The 17,948-nt window shown below is 44.3% G+C and overlaps 1 protein-coding gene and 1 long non-coding RNA gene across 4 annotated transcripts in view; one reads left to right on the top strand and one right to left on the bottom strand.

The window, feature by feature from the left end:
* The window catches only part of LOC308473700, a 23,121-nt gene extending 6,300 nt beyond the window's left edge, over window positions 1–16,821 (top strand). The window contains exons 2-3 of the long non-coding RNA XR_013984217.1: window positions 14,877–15,164; window positions 16,502–16,821. This is a non-coding gene — a long non-coding RNA (uncharacterized lncRNA). The remainder of the gene's footprint in view (window positions 1–14,876; window positions 15,165–16,501) is intronic.
* Window positions 1–17,948, bottom strand: part of RANBP17 (RAN binding protein 17) — a 183,961-nt gene that overhangs the window by 131,982 nt on the left and 34,031 nt on the right. For all 3 annotated transcript variants that reach the window (XM_080999002.1, XM_080999001.1, XM_080999000.1), the window contains one exon: window positions 17,580–17,715. In XM_080999002.1, coding sequence (XP_080855128.1) covers window positions 17,580–17,715 — 136 coding nt within the window. The remainder of the gene's footprint in view (window positions 1–17,579; window positions 17,716–17,948) is intronic.

A 17,948-nucleotide genomic window follows, 5' to 3' on the forward strand; every position in this document is an offset into this window, starting at 1 on the left:
GCCGACTCTGACGTGGATCCTCAGTCTGAGCAACAAATTGTTCAGGTATGGACTGAATAGTTCATGCACTGCCTATCTTGGCTTACCACCTACATGAAAGCTTGCTGAAACTGTACTTTAATTATATCAGATGTGGGTTTTTTAAGTCAGTTCTATGTCTACTTTATGGCATAGTCATTGTCTCTAATTTCAGCAAGAATTTTGGCCTATTCTAATGATGCATTTCTAAGAAAGCATAAAATATGCACCAGGAACGTGCCAGGATTCTGATAACAACAATTAGCTTATCTGTGCCTTTCTCGGATAATAATATGATCATCTAGCCCAATTCAGTAAATTCATACTAATAGGAATTGTTCTACCTTCCTTTGTTGTCGCCTGAATTGTTTAATAAGTCCATCAACAGCACTAAAGTAAATTAATCTCCCAGCTCAATCTCCTGAACATTTTAAAGAGAAAGGAACTTCATCTTAGAGCTAAGCAAGTAAAAGCAGTGGCGTAACACTTTAGCAAGGGACGCGGATGGCGCTGTGGGTTAAACCACAGAGCCTAGGACTTGCTTATCAGAAGGTTGGCGGTTCGAATCCCCGCAATGGGGTGAGCTCCTGTTGCTCGGTCCCTGCTCCTGTCCACCTAGCAGTTCGAAAGCACGTCAAAGTGCAAGTAGATAAATAGGTACCGCTCCGGCGGGAAGATAAACGGCGTTTCCGTGTGCTGCTCTGGATCGCCAGAAGTGGCTTAGTCATGCTGGCCACATGACCCGGAAGCTGTACGCCGGCTCCCTCGGCCAGAAAAGCGAGATGAGCGCCGCAACCCCAGAGTTGGCCACGACTGGACCTAATGGTCAGGGGTCCCTTTACCTTTACCTTAAAGACTTTAGCAGCATGAACATTCCAATATAATACCTTTGTTCTCAGATAAACTTAGAGAAGAATTCAACACTGCACTTTTCTGATTGTTCCATCAATGCAACTATCTTGGCTCGCCAGATGGAATTCTCTCCCCTCCCTTCCACCAGGACGTTGTTCCAGAGATTATCCCCTCCCTGCATGCCAACTGAGGGAGTGGGCAGGCTTAGGGAAGAATAGGGTGGAAAAGCCCCACTGCCCAATGGAAGTTCTTGCTCAGGACTTCCACTGACAGGACTCATTAGCTGAAATCTACCCCAGGTAAACAAAGTAGTAGGCATGATACTTTGTAGACCCTGTGCCAAGGGTTTTGGAACCCCTATGATGATGAGATATGATGTTCCAACGGTGAACATCTTTGGAGCAGGAGCAAATTTCGCTAATCACATCAATTGCATGTCCACCACGCACTCAAAGATGGAAGTACCACTTCATAACACCAGTGTGTCCGTTCAAATTCAGCCTGGTGGCAAATCCACCTGCATGCTCACGGGAGCCAAAAAGAATCTAAACTAGACCAAAAGATAAACAAACAAGTTGAGCACTGAAGGAAACAGGAAAGCAAGAGCACTTCCTGGTACCTGGGATGCTATCATGAGTACTGCATATAATATAAAATATGATATTAGAATATTTCCAATATTAGACAGGTGCTGAATTAAAATATTCAAGAATTATTGGTAGTCTTCATTTCAACCCTTAGTAACCCCATTACGTTTTATAAATTCCAATTCTACAGCTTCTCATCCCAATTATCCTTTGGAGTTTGTTTTGTTTTTGTTTAAGTATATTGAACCAAATATTCTCATTGTCTACATAACTAGATACCGGTAATCTGAGGTTTGCTCAGCTAGCAGCTTGAGGGCCCTTGGCTGAATATCATCAGGTCCTTGCTACCTAGGACTCATTCAGACTGCACACATAATTTTAATTGCTCTTTTTGCTATCCTGACCCATGTATCCTTACCTTTTCTTGTTTATATCAATACAATACCAAATTTCATATCTGTTGAGGTTATTGTGAGTCCATACACACCAGAGATTGTACACATTCACATGAAGATGTGGAGAGTATTCAATAACTGACAGCATCATGAGAGAATATTGTTCACCGTCTGATCAATACAGACAATCATAAAGGGATACTGGAGAACACAAAATGACCACGCTATACATTATGCACCTAATATGCATAACCTCCATGTAAGTTTCACACACTGTTTGTACAATATAGATTACATTCAAGCAGAGAATATGTATGCTGACCGGCCAACAAGCACACTACCCAGCTGACATTGCCAACCTGTACATATTCTCCACCACCACTTGAAGATTATGCATCTCAACTGGGCAATATACGAAGTCCACGGCTCACGTTGTCAATTTCTGCAATTTCTCCATGCATATGTATAGAACAGTATGTATAAAACAGTGGTTAAATGGATGAACACCCAAGTTTCATTTCTTCCACAATCATTCACTGATAATCTAGAACACCAGCACTTTATTACTGTTAAATCTTCCTCGCAGAGCCAGATCAAATCTCATTCTCAGCTTTTTACTAGGGTAGACATGCCAAGTAATACTTCTCAAAAGACAGCTCTCCATCCCTATTATTATTGTGTGTTTCATGCATGTTTTCCAGTTTTAGTCTTCACATTTAGTCTTCCTCTGACCAGAGTTAGACAAGCAAGGCCAGTATGACCATAACTTCAAGTCCCATCACCTCCGAACAGTCAAAACTCCTGCTTTTGCCACTCTCTTTCTGAGCAAACCCAGGTTAGTTATGCTTTTTACAACCATGAAGGGAGATCTCCCAAAGTAGGTATTTTCAACCGGGTTGCTATTTTGAACAAAGGATGTGTCTGGTGCAAGAATGCCATTCAGAAGCACTCTCCAGTGAGCAGTGTGGTGTAGTGGTTAAGAGCGGTGGACTCGTAATCTGGTGAACTGGGTTCGCTTCCCCGCTCCTCCACATGCAGCTGCTGGGTTATCTTGGGCTAGTCACACTTATCTGAAGTCTCTCAGCATCACTCACCTCACAGAGTGTTTGTTGTGGGGGAGGAAGGGAAAGGAGATTGTTAGCCGCTTTGAGACTCCATCGGGTAGTGATAAAGCGGGATATCAAATCCAAACTCCTCCTCTTCTTCTTCTCCATCATCATGACTATAGCCACATTATAGAATAACACGGTAAATCCATTTTTAATAGTGATATATAAAATGACACTTGGTTGCCCCCCTCCCTTACTTACGGTCCTTTAAAAAATTATGGTACTTCTGTAACATACAGAAAACTAGATATGGTAAACAGTGCATCGCAAAGTCTTTAGTACAACTGTCTGGAAACGGGACTTTTTCATCTCTCATTCAAAACAGCCAGTACTTCCAGGTTCAATCTTCAACTAAGGCTGGGAAAAACTCCTACCTGAAACCCCAGAGGAGTCGCTGCCAGTCAGTGTTGACAGTACCAAGATCAATGGGCCAATGGTCTGATATGGTATAAAGCAAGCCAAGCCGCAATGCAACAGGAGGACTGAGCATATGAGTTCTTTACACCACTTGAACCAACATTAGGGAGGTAGCCCATGGCAGCCACACATACAAAAATGCAATGTAAGATATATTTGCCAGCATGTAGGTTCTTACACTCCAATGTTGAATGTGGTTTCCTATTCTGATTAAGAGGGGAAGTGCCACAGTCCACTGTTTCAGATGTAACAGTGAACTATGGAATCAAGTTCATCTGAGCAAACCAAGTCCGGGGATGGGGGGCCATGTGAGCCCAATGTTCACTTCATGTGTGTGGACGTACAAAATGTATCTGTTCATCCCAGCTATTTTTTCTCATGACCCTAAATAACAGCTCACGTACAGTTTGGTACTTTGGTAATCAATACGTTATAAAACTGGACTCCAACGTATCTTTATCATTGAAATACCTCTGTGAAGTTTCACCTACTTTGGCCAAGAACCCTAAAAGCCCTACTTTAAAACTAATTTAGCCATCTCAACAGCCCTTCCCAAAAACATTTGGGGGCGCAACTGAACCCACTATTTGTTAAAATTCTTCCGTAAACTCTAAATGTTAAAGTTAAATGAGAGGCATTTAATGCAATCTGAAAAATATTCAGTTCAATTAAAAATAATTGATGCATGGTGAAATAATTCTTCCCAAAGCTGCTGTAAAAATCTTCAAAAAAATAAAGCTACTTAATAATTTTCATCTCCTACAGGCTAGAGAAGCATTATTGCATATTAAAAATTGGAATTCAGTTTTCCCAGGAGGTACAAGAAAGTTATTAAAACAACCTATTTATTGTTGATATAACTATCCATTTGTGCTACACAAAAAGTAACAATTTCAGTACATTAAGAGAAAAACTAATTAAGATATAATTAGTATTTTCTGTATTTTGATAATTAAGGATTAGTTGGCTATTCCTTTTCACATTCCTGTTTGTTGCATCCTGACAATACCTTTAATGAGCAGCTAACGCTATTTAAGCCCTCATGGCTGAGCAGTTTAGTGACCACTACTACATTGCTTCCATTTATCACTGCCTCTTTACCTATAAATTAAAGCAGCCCTCTAGCTATCTTGATCTACTTTATATCAATTTCTTCATCCATATCAGCTGAATATGTATGGCATTAACCTCATTTACCAGTTGAGAAAAGATGAATTAAAATGAGATCCAATTCCTGGTCACACAACACAATTTCAAAAATGCCTGCTAATTTCCACCACCTGTCAGAACAGCAATCCTTTACTTTCCAGTAATAAAATGAGGTATATTTCTGCTCAGCTCATTAAAAATAAAAATTGAACACACATTTTAATGTAATTAACCACTAAAAGTACAAATCCCTGATTACAATATGAACCATATATGTTCATTTCTTCTAGTCCCAATGAAGCTAATGCATTTGTATACACTGTGAAATGCACTGCAAAAATATTAGAAATGTTAAGCTTAAGTATAAAGTCACTTCTGTAGCCTTGCAAAAATACAGTATTTTATAAACTAAGATTTACAACAAAACCAGAGGCACAATAATGAGCAATTTTTTTTTAATTTTAAACCATTCCAGTTCCAAATAAAGTAAATTGCCAGAATATATACAGATTCTGTTTGCAATATGAAACTTGTATTGATAAAGAAAGAAAATTTTCTTTAACATACTATACATTTATATTCCTATATTTTGTATTTTTATTCCACAATTATCAAGCACCGATAGAAACTGCACACAAGAAAATGAGATTAAAACAGGAATTACAATTAAAATACTTAGTTGTTCTTTCCAGGAAACAATCACCAACTTTCTTAGTGTCTCTATATTTTTGGAGTGAGGGATTACTAACAATTTCTCTTCTAAGTCACCTGCACTGGGGGGCGGGGTTCTTTCTAGGATTATTTTCCAAGAAACTCTACCCCTGCTCCAAACGTCCTTTGCAATAATTATGTTTCACAGATTCATCTTTGCTTTATAGCACCTCTTCACAGAAACAATGTACTGTAGATCCTTGGTCTTCCAAATCATGCTCAGCCCAAGAACCACAATCAGGAGAAAAGGGGGCGGAGCAATGAATGTAAATATTACCTTGTGCAGTAGGCTAGCTTCTGTGTACTTTCACATGCCTCTCTTTATTCACATCCAGAAAAGTAAGAGGCATTACCAGAATTGAAGGACACATTCTGTCAGGGAACTGCCATCGGAAGGAAGGGAAGTGAAAGGGCTCACACAGGTTGGGAGAGACTCAGCAGCTGAAGAGGGAACCAGTAGGGGGAGAGGAGCTGGGCTGAGGGAAAGGGAGCTGGAGGGATGGCTCAGAGACACTTCCAGCGAAAACAGTGGGGAGGTTTCAGGACCTCCTGTAGGGACACCCACTCCTCGCCGGAAACTGTCACGCAGAGAGTCCAGAAGACGTGTTTCCGTTAAGGAGCTTTTATGTTGGAAGCGATTCCGAAAGCAACCACTGTCGGAATCTGCCAGCGACTGACGGAGCCATGTTTAAGGGGCTCCGTTACAGACAGAGGTTTGCAAACTTGACCAAACTCTGAGGGACTAGGATTTTACACACAAGCAGCTCATCGTCCCATCACAGCATTCCGACAGTCTTCGTGAGCAGCTTGTGCAGGAGAAGGCATCATGAGCAACCCAGCCGGAACCGGAGAAGCAGGAGCTGGAGCGGGTCCAAGCCTGGAAGAAAGGTACCGGGTGTTGGAGGTCCAGCTAGCGCTGCAGACGGCGAGGCTTGAGGAGAGGAGGGCTCAGGATGCAGACAAAAAGGGGAAAGACACCCAGCTCGTCAGAAAGGTACCAGGATTGGTGCAGAAGTTTGGGGGGGAGCCCAAAGACTATCATGGCTTTCGGACAGAGATGCAATATGCCCTCAATCTGCAGTTTGATGAATTCCCTGACGAGGAATCAAGAGTGGCTTTCGTGATTGGGCATCTTGAAAAGGGGGCGAGAGACTGGGTTAGACCCCTGATGGCAGCGAATAGTGACGTCCTAAAGGACACGATGAAGTTCTTTCGCGCCATGGATCTGATGTTTTCCAGCGATATTGAACAGGGAGTGGTCCGCAGACAGTTAATGGCTTGCAAACAGGGGAGCCGATCTGTCCGTGAGTACTGGACTGAATTCACCATGTTGATCCATAAATTGGGGTGGGATCTATCGGCGGAACCCATTCAAATGCTTTTTGAAGAAGGGCTTTCTTCGGCTGTGAAAGACGAACTTTCCCGGGCGCCCAGGGCGGAGTCTATGGACCAGCTGACCAAATCAGCGCTGACCATAGGAGCGCGCCAGGAGGCGAGAGCATTGGAGAGGCGGGAAGGGAAGGGGGAACGTTGGAAGGAGTTCCGCATTCCAGACATTCCAGAGCCAACTTTCCCGCCGGCAGAGCCGATGGAAATCGGAACAGCGCGCGCGCGCGCAGTTTCAAAGCCCAGTGAGGGGGGAAAGAAGGAGGGAAAAGGCGCCCGGAAATGCTATCTCTGCCAACAGCCAGGTCACTTTGCCAGAGTCTGCCCCCAGAGGAAGGAATGGCAAGGGATGGTAGGAGCTGTGGAGGGAAGAGAGGAAGAAATACCGAAGCAAGTAAAAGCCAACGCCTGGCTGCCACCGTCGGGGCACAGCAGTCAGGCCAAAGAGCAGTGAAAGTGCCCACGCCAGAACCTCCTAAACCCGCCCTAGTGATAGAAGTGGCGCTAGAGCTGCCAAACGGACACCCTCTAAAGATAAAGGCGCTGTTGGACTCAGGCAGCTCCTGCAATTTCATGAGCAAAGAGTTTGCAGCTGAACACCAGATACAGACGATCCCTTTAAGCAACCCCCTGCAGGTGACCACGATCGATGGCAGGGAGCTGTTGGGAGGAGAAGTCAGCTTGCAGACCGTCCCAATGATAATGAAGGTGGCAAGGCACACCGAACTGATAGCGTTTAATGTGGCCACCTTGGGAGGAGCTCCCATTATATTGGGGATGAGCTGGCTAGCGTTACATGATCCGCTGGTGGGCTGGCATCAGAGAGTGGTTTCTTTTGGTTCAGCACATTGCTTAGAACACTGCAAAGAGGGAAAGGGTTTGGCAGGGGCCCAAGCCACCCTAGCAGGGACTGAAGTAACGGAGAACGTGAAGGTACCACGACAATACGCAGATCTCCGCGACGTCTTCAGCGAAAGGGAAGCTGACCAATTACCCCCGCATAGACCCTTTGACTGTCAAATCAATTTACTCCCTGGGGCACAGCTCCCTGTAGGCAAGCTGTACGCCATGTCAGACAGAGAGATGCAGGAGCTAAGAGAGTTCATTGACAAGAACCTGAAGAGAGGGTTCATCAGAGAGTCCAGGGCGGTGGGGGGCAGCCCAGTGTTTTTTGTGGATAAAAAAAACACGAACAAGCCGAGGCTTGTGTGTGACTTCAGGGCCTTAAATGCAGTGTCAGAACCAGTGGCTTTCCCTATGCCCAGGATTGACGACATTTTGACAAGGGTCAGGAAGGGAAAGATTTTTACTAAACTGGACCTAAGGGGGGCGTACAACCTGATACGAATAAGGAAGGGGGATGAATGGAAAACCACCATGTTCACCCCTTTGGGGGCATTTGAATATTTAGTTATGCCCTTCGGCCTACAAGGAGGCTCCGCGTGCTTTCAATCGTTTATGAACCACGTCCTGGGGCCTTTGCTCTACAAGAATTGTGTGGCCTTCTTAGACGACGTGTTGGTGTATTCTGAGAATGAGGAGCAGCATGTGAGAGACGTCAGAGAAGTGTTGAGCAGGCTGCAAGCCAACCAGCTGTGGGTGAAACTGGAGAAGTGTCAGTTTCATACCAAGGAGGTGGAATTCCTGGGGTATCGCCTGTCAGACAAGGGATTAGCCATGGATCCCGGCAAGGTCCAGGCGGTGCTGGAATGGAAAACACCCAAAACAAGGAAGGATGTGCAGAGGTTCCTAGGATTTGGGAACTTCTATCGTAAGTTCATCCGAAACTTTGCCCACCTGACGGCGCCCATTACGGACTGTCTCAGCAGTAAGAAGAAGTTCGTTTGGACTGAGGAGGCGGAGCGAGCATTTGAGGAACTAAAAAGGGCCTTTGCCTCGGAACAACAACTCCTGCATGTGGATTTACAAAAACCGATGAGAGTGGAAACTGACGCATCAGACAGAGCGATTGGGGCGGTGCTTCTGCAGCCAGGGAAGGAGGAGTCAGAGTGGAGACCGTGTGCCTTTTTTTCGCGAAAGCTGAACAAATCCGAGAGGAACTACACGGTGTATGACCGAGAACTACTAGCCATTCATGAGGCGTTCCGGAGATGGAGGCACCTGCTAATTGGCGCACAACATAAGGTGCAAGTGTGCACTGACCACAAGAACCTAGAGTATTGGAGGACGGCACGAGTGCTCAACCAACGGCAAGTGAGATGGGCCCAGGAGTTCTCCAAATTTAACTTTGAGATTTGTTACGTGCCAGGCCCAGAGAACATTAGGGCGGACGCTCTCTCACGCAAACCTGAATATTTGGAGGAGGAGGGAGCACCCGAAGAGAGACATGTCATTCCAGAGGACCGCTGGGTGTGTGGGGCGGCATTGGTGGGACAAAGAGAACTGGTAGAGGAAACAGAGAATGATGAATACGCCCAGAATAAGCTCAGAGGTCTTAGGGGTGAGGGAGAGGAACCAGGGGGTTTCGAGGAAAGAAATGGAGCTTTGTATTATAAAGGGGCACTGTATATCCCTGAAGGAGACTTAAGGGGGAGGGTACTCAAGCAGTTGCACGACAGCCCCACGGCGGGGCATTTTGGACAACACAAAACCATGTGGTTGGTCACCAGGGAATTTTGGTGGCCTAAGGTGAGGGAAGATGTACGGGAGTATGTAAGAGGGTGTGAGCAATGCCAGCGAGCCAAAGGGGAGAGGCGAGCACCGGCGGGGCTATTAGAACCCTTACCAACCCCAGAACGACCTTGGGAGGCAGTGTCGATAGATTTTATGACTGATCTGCCGAAGTCCAAGGGGAAAACAGCCATCATGGTGGTGGTAGACCTACTAACAAAGATGTGCCACTTTGTAGCCTGCTCGCATGCAGTCACGGCGGAAGAGACAGCGAAGTTATTTGTAGAACACATTTTTAGGTTGCACGGGGTGCCATTGAGGGTGGTCTCAGACCGAGGAAAACAATTTACTTCCAGGTTCTGGAGGAAGCTCATGAGCTTACTGCAGGTGGAGGTCAACTTTTCGACTGCCCGGCACCCTGAAACCAACGGGCAGGCGGAAAGAGCAAACGGGGTCCTCCAGCAATACCTGAGGTGTTATGTCAATGACAGAGAGAATGACTGGGTAGAAAAGTTGGCGCTGGCGGAATTTGCCTACAACAATGCCGAGAATGTGTCCACAGGGATGAGCCCCTTCTTGGCTAATTATGGGTGTCATCCCAGGGCTTTCCCAGGGGGAGAAGGGGAGAGATGGGGTGTCCCGGCAGCCGAGCATTTTGTAGAAGAAATGGAAGCAATCCATCGTCAGCTCCAACTCAACTTAGAAAGGGCGAAGGAAGAATACAAGAGGCAGGCAGACAAGAACCGAAGGGAAGGTGAAACCATAAGGGTGGGAGATAGGGTGTGGCTGTCAACCCAAGGGTTGCCGTTCAAAGGAGGTTGTAAGAAATTAAGACCCAGGAGATTGGGTCCCTTTGAGGTCATTCAACAGGTCAACCCAGTGGCTTTCAGGCTCCGGTTACCCAACCACATGAAACTGCACCCAGTATTTCACAGGTCGTTACTGTCACCGTATGAGGGGGGACGAGAAGGGATGGCCACTCGGGGACCGGTCATAGAAGAAAGGGAATGCAGCAGCCATGTGGCAGAAATCCTCGACGCCAGATGGAAGGGGAATCAGGTGGAGTATTTGGTAGCGTGGGAAGGAGAACCGGAGTCAGAAAACACTTGGGTAATGGCAGAAGATATCAATGACGAGGTATTGATAGAAACGTTCCATCAAAGGTTCCCAAGGAAACCTCAGCCTGTGGAGAGGTTCCGGAGGGAATACTTTGGGACCACCGATGAGGAGGAGGAGTTGGAAGGATTCTCGGAATCGGAAGGGGAAGGGGAGATGGACTCTGAGGAGGAGGAGTACTTCGAGACCAGGAACCGCAACAGGTGGAGAGAAGTGTTCGGGACATCGGAAGATGAAGGAAGTTCATTCCGGGGTTTTGCCTCCTCACCGCCCGTAGAGGAGGGGGCGAGAGGGGATGAAGGGGGCCCTGGAGGGGAGGTGGATGTCAGGGAACTGCCATCGGAAGGAAGGGAAGTGAAAGGGCTCACACAGGTTGGGAGAGACTCAGCAGCTGAAGAGGGAACCAGTAGGGGGAGAGGAGCTGGGCTGAGGGAAAGGGAGCTGGAGGGATGGCTCAGAGACACTTCCAGCGAAAACAGTGGGGAGGTTTCAGGACCTCCTGTAGGGACACCCACTCCTCGCCGGAAACTGTCACGCAGAGAGTCCAGAAGACGTGTTTCCGTTAAGGAGCTTTTATGTTGGAAGCGATTCCGAAAGCAACCACTGTCGGAATCTGCCAGCGACTGACGGAGCCATGTTTAAGGGGCTCCGTTACAGACAGAGGTTTGCAAACTTGACCAAACTCTGAGGGACTAGGATTTTACACACAAGCAGCTCATCGTCCCATCACACATTCCAGCCAAGCAAAGCCAAGCCACAGAAGCTGTGACCTGGGGAGAATTGCAAGTGCTAGACAGTGGCGCCTGGAGGGCCACATTCAAACTCTGGGCCCGAGGTCCCCCACCACTGATCTACACCAGGGATGTCCAATAGGTCGGTTGTGATCTACTGGTCGATCGTGGGGTGTCTCTGGTCGATCACGGGACCCTGCCCCCCAAAAAAGCTCAACAACTCTGGTCAATACAATGGGTAGATCACTGTCAGTGTTTTTTAGTGGGAGTAGATCGCAGTCTCTTGGAAGTTGGACATCCCTAATCTACACACTGTGTGCAGCCTAATAAAGCTTTGCTTTGTTTTGGAAACAAAAAAAATGAGCCCCATCTGCATAAACGAGAACACACAAGTCATTTCAACGCTCAACAGGTTTCAGAACATGCTCAGTTGGTTCTAGAACACCAACAGCAAACTCCCTCTCGCAAATAAGAGTTTAAAAGGATCACCAGGATGAATATGCCTTGTCAACCATTCAGTCTACGACTAGCGTCAATACAACTAACAAAACTATGAGACCGTCTTGAGTGTTGGAAGATACAATTTGTGAAGAAGAAGCAACCATCCTATCCGTGTCAAGCTATACAACCACAGATCTTCAGCCTAACAGAATGACACTAACTGCAAAAACAAGACTAATGTTGGCATTTGATAATGCTGTGCAATCCACACCAAAACATATAGACCAAAATGGGGAATGAAAACGCCTCTCAACATTGCTATCTATCTATCTATCTATCTATCTATCTATCTATCTATCTCTCAGCATTTATAAACTACTTAGAATTTCAAAAATCTCTAAATGATGCACTGTAATGATAGATATATATTATTAAAACGAAAACCAAAATGCAACCTAAAACAAAACAGCAGTAAAAGTATATAAAAACAAACAAAATAGCAATTCAGAGGATTCAAACACATAAAACAGGTTCCAAGCTTAAGGATCAGGGAGAATCTGGTCTTCATATTTTTTAGCAGATGGATTGATTCAACATAGGCTTTAAAAAGGGTAAAGAACCCCTGGATGGTTAAGTCCAGTCAAAGGCGACTATGGGGTGCACCGCTCATCTTGCTTCAGGACGAGGGAGCCGGCGATTGTCCACAGACAGCTTTCCGAGTCATGTGGCTAGCATGACTAAACCGCTTCTGGCGCAACAGGACACCATGACAAGTGCCAGAGCACATGGAAATGCTGTTTACCTTCCTGCCACAGTGGTACCTATTTATCTACTTGTGCTGGTGTGCTTTCAAGCTGCTAGGTTGGCAGGAGCTGGGACAGAGCAACAGGAGCTCACCTGATCGGCAAGCCCAAGAGGCTCAGTGGTTTAGACCACAGCGCCACCAGCTGCAATACTGCGGACAGGACAATCACTCATGCCCTTTAAATCACATTCCAAAGGAGACTATATTTAGATTGAAAGCCTAAGATAAGGGTGTGTTTTTATTCAGTAATTTTAAGCCCTTGATATTAAAATAAATGAAAATATGAGGAAAGCTATTTAATAGGCATCTATGGTCAAATTAAATTATGTGCATTCCTTACAAACAGTTATAGCTATAGGTGAGCATAGATAACAATATGTAGTATTTAAACCAATACTATTGCATCACCAATGATCATTCTGGCTTTTAAAGCTTTTTCAGTTCCTACAACTGGTTATAAAGGTAAAGGTAAAGGGACCCCTGACCATTAGGTCCAGTCGTGGCCAACTCTGGGGTTGTGGCACTCATCTCGCTTTATTGGCCGAGGGAGCCGGCGTACAGCTTCCGGGTCATGTGGCCAGCATGACTAAGCCGCTTCTGGCGAACCAGACCAGCACATGGAAACGGCGTTTACCTTCCTGCCGGAGCAGTACCTATTTATCTACTTGCACTTTGACATGCTTTCGAACTGCTAGGTTGGCAGGAGCAGGGGCTGAGCAATGGGAGCTCACCCTGTTGTGGGGATTCGAACCGCCGACCTTCTGATTGGCAAGTCCTAGGCTCAGTGGTTTAACCTACAGCGCCACCCGCGTCCCACAACTGGTTATACTCATCTCCAAAATCTGTGGGTTGTATCCAAGTAAAGCGTAACTCAGAATAAAACCACTGGATTGTATTCAACTAAATCTTACTCAGAGTAGAACTACTGAAATTAATGAACCTAAATTAGTCATGCCTGCTTACTTCAATGAGTCCACTCAGAGTCGGACTAGCACTGAGTACCACTCATTGAAATCAATGGTCTAATGTTAATCATACACATTGATTTCAGTTGGTTTACTCTAAGTATGACTTACTGTAGTTGGATTAAATCTTATAGGTTGTTAAACACTCCAAACTGAAATAATCTAAGCATTGTTGAGAGTGCTTATTATCAATGCCTCTAACTATAAAGGACAAATGTAAATATTTTCTCTCCACTGTTAATCTTCAAGACATATATTTCTCCGTTACCCCTGCAAGGTCATTTATTTCCTGCATAAAGCAGAGGGCAATTAAATGGAAGGATAAACCTGGTGCCCTGAAGAGAGAAAACATCCACAGTCAATTGAATATTTTTGATTCCTTCCCTCTCTTTTTCACCAAGCGCTACTTGGGGAGCACATTATGCTGAAATGCAATCTCATAAATATCATTAAAAACCATAACAATATAAATGTGTAATACATAGAACAGAGGGAGTCTTTCCCCACTTGGGCTTCTGATCATTCCCTACTGCTTATATTTCCCCCACAGAATGAAATAACCACATTAAATAAAATAAATAAATAAATAAAGAACACGTACAATTTGCAAGGGAGAAAATACAGATGTAAAGGTTAACAAATTAAAGATCTACGTGCAGAAAAAGGTACACACAGTGTATGTTCTATAGCATTACAGCACCACAGTTTTCCACCTATGCGTCTGAGCATAGCTATCTGAAAGAATGATCATTGACTGGTTGCATGGTTAGTCAAACATTTGCAACTTGGCCCTTTGTACAACCAAGTACAGCCTAGATATAGGCTATTTTTAGAACTCCCCACTGCAGTATGAACTCTGCAGTATGTAGACTAACCTTTGTTAGTATTCTCCAAACCCTCCAGATTTGCAGCAAGCATAATAAAGTGTTTGCTACATTACGGAAAGCATGACCTTGTGGCTTCTTTGGTTAAACTGGATATTAAGCCCCCCCCCCTTATCAGTTGCTAACAAAATGCATCTTAAAAAAAAATCTGTCAAAGTTCAGCTTAAAAAGGATCCCTAGCAGTGTCTCAATGAGGCTGAAGAACGCAGACAATCTTTTTATCAAGTTTATAAATATCACTTTCAGTTCATTTAAGCTACTTTCAATAGCCATATAAATGGTTGTCATCTTAACTAGATCCATTTTTACATCTCTCTTTACTTCTGTTTCCAAACATGAATCCTTCTAATCAATAAGAGTATATCTATGCAGGCAATATATAGCAGAGGATTTACTGTAGGGATATAATGCCATCTGCTGCTACAGTTGCTGCTATAGCAGGGGGAGATAAAAAAACAAAGACATAACTGGGCCTTTAGTTTAAAAAAAAATGCTTTAGAGATCATATTGTTTCATTTTATCCCAGAAACGTTAAACCCAGATATTCAAAGAAAGGACCAGGGTTCTGTTGTTATTCAATCCCACCATCCCACAACTACACACCTCTATTGCCTGCCAGATCTGAGAAACACTATATTCAGAATAGATTTACAAGACAAGTTCTCTCATCCTTTCACAGGTCCGTGCTGAACTGGATTGTGTAAAGGATCCAATACTGATTCACAGTGTGGTGGTGGTCAAGTTTTATTCTGGTGAACCTGGATCACAAAGCAACTTGATCCTGGCTATATTCAGAAGGAGATTGCGTCTGAATACCAGCTGCTGAAGGGAAATAACAGAAGAGGCCTCTTGCCCTCAAATACAGCTTGTGGACTTCCATTAGGCATCTTCTTCACCACCATCAGAAACAGGATACTGGACTAGATCTGTCTTTGGGCTCCTCTTTCATTATCCGAGAGAAGAATCAGTGAGTAACGATGGACTAGAACCCCTAAAAACTGCTTATCTACCACCACCCACTTTCCCTTGCAATCTGCACCCACAGGGATGTGTTAGGTCTGCCACCGTCCAGCTAGGGTAATGTTAAGCAAGCAGGGTTATTCCTGCATTGCAGGGGATTGGACTGGATGACCCTTGGGGTCCCTTCCAACTATTCAATTCTATGATTCTAGGCTGATCAGCGCTTGGAAGTTATCCAATATCATCCAATATCATTTATAGTGCATCCTATCTAAAGGGAGGCCACAGCAGGCACAAAGTGTTCCTCTAAGAAATCAATGTAGATAGGGTTCTCTGAAGACATTTTACTCAGAGTACACCCATTGTAATTAATGAACATGACCAACTTGGGTCCATTCATTTCAGTGGATCTACTCTGATTAAATGGGACGTGGGTGGCGCTGTGGGTTAAACCACAGAGCCTAGGACTTGCCGATCAGAAGGTCGGCAGTTCGAATCCCCGCGACGGGGTGAGCTCCCATTGCTCGGTCCCTGCTCCTGCCAACCTAGCAGTTCGAAAGCACGTCGAAGTGCAAGTAGATAAATAGGTACTGCTCCGGCGGGAAGGTAAACAGCGTTTCCATGTGCTGCTCCGGTTTGCCAGAAGCGGCTTAGTCATGCTGGCCACATGCTGGCCAATAAAGCGAGATGAGCGCTGCAACCCCAGAGTCGGCCATGACTGGACCTAATGGTCAAGGGCCCCTTTACCCTTCACCTTACTCTGATTAAAACATAACTTTCTACTTATCTTTTTAACTAGGTAAGGTAGACTTGGTTAAACAGGAGCTATGGCAGCAGGGTCAATATGCCCAAACCTAGGAAAGTGAGGGTGCATATGCAACAAACGCAGAGAGGGCAGCCGAGAGCTTCACAGACTTTGCCTCATTACATGATTGTTTCCTTTTAATGAAACTAATGTGTTCTTCAGCAGTATCAATTCTCAGTTTGATGACATCAGGTGAAAACAAAAATAGCCAAAAAGAAACTACAAAAATTAAACCATTAGAAAAAACGTACTTCCAACTAGACAAGCTTGAAACAGCCTAGACTTCTTCTACAACAGGAAGAGGAATTTTATAGTTGGTCACTATCAAATCAAATCTTTACTGCCACAGTCAAGGACCAGTAAATGTTTGCCACTGTTCACATCTCAAAACAAAAACATGTTCTGTGTTCAGCAATTTGCCTAAACACACAAAATCTCTGAGCGTGGACAGGGGTGCATCTATAAGTCCAGTCCCAGACATCCTTGCCTGCACTGAACACACACACGGTCAGTTCTCTGCCTTCTCTTGTGTTGTATAGGAAAAGTCTGCAGGGAGTTTCTGTTCACGTTTGCTTGAATGAGACTAGACTCCTCCATGTGATCAGCAACCCAGCTTCAAGTAAACACAAGCGGAGGCCCCTCGAAGACCATTCCCACACAACAAGGCAAAGGTCGGTGACTATGGAGGACCACCCTGGGGGTGCGGATTGTGTGTGCACCCCTGTCCCCACTTTGAGTGCCCACATACACAATTTAATTAATTTTTTTCTACATGGGACTCAACGTTAAGTATCTCTAAAAAGAGGCGTACACGAAAAGGGGAGAATAAAAATCATGATACTGATCTGGTAATCAGAAAGTCCAATTGCTGTGTCTAATCTTTCATCACTGTCTTCCTGCTAAATATTTGCTTTGGAGAACAAGCAAAAACTATTTCAATCTTTCTCAACATCAGCTGATCAGCTCTGTATAATATCTGTATTACGAGTGTCCCCTTAAGTTAGGAAGAATTAACTACTGGTACTTTTTCCTTAAAGAATGTGTCTTACTATTTCTTTCTTCTCTAGTCAAAATGCAGGAAAAGCCAAGTAGTGTGAGAAATTCAGTAGAAACCGAATAAATGAGTAACTGTCAAAAGGACAGAACTATTAAAAGTATAAATCCTGCATACCCAGCTGTGAAATATAATACAATATAGCAAACTCTGTTAAATGCTTGAAATAAAAGACAAAATGCAATGTAATCTCAAACTGTTTAATGAATACAACTGTTGAAAAAGTGAAGTACTTTCATACAGCACCCTGAAATGAACTTGACTACAAATACAGAAAATTTGTCAGAGATAAAAATCACATTCATCTACAGTCTAGTCACACCAGTTCCACACTCTGTTCCACGAACAGCAGCTTCAGCTCCTTTGACCAAACAGCTTCCCAATTTACTTTCAATGAACTAAATAGCAGATAATCTCTCTCTACTAAAATGAGGTGGGCTGCTTATTTAGTGAAAGAACACACGCAAACTCTTTGGTTCAGGATCAATTCTCCTCACAACACACATATCTAACAACAACAGGCTTTTCTGTATAAAATTAAATTGTGTAAGGGAAACACTTACCTTTGAGGTGCGCTGGAGCTGATCCCCTACGTAAGTTTTACGGAACTGATCCAAAAACCAGAGTATGGCAAGTTCCACTTTCTCATTGCTAGAGCGTGGTAACTGGGCATCCATCAAAGAAATTAGCTGAAAGACTCTGAAATCAGTAAAAGAAAGAAAGAAAGAAACATGTATAAAGTGGTTGGGTTTTAAACCTGATATTCAAAATGATTCACAGGTGCACCAGCCATTAAAATCTAAACACATCTTCAGTTGAATCAAACTGTGTTCTTTTTGATCAAGCAGACACCTCTGCTAACAGAAGAGGACAGTCATTTTTACCAATTTCCCTGTTCTGAATTTGAGTTTACACAACACAAAGGTAAAGGT

This window comes from Podarcis pityusensis, assembly GCF_964106645.2.
Source record: "Podarcis pityusensis genome assembly, chromosome: 3".
Taxonomy (NCBI): Eukaryota; Metazoa; Chordata; class Lepidosauria; order Squamata; family Lacertidae; genus Podarcis; species Podarcis pityusensis.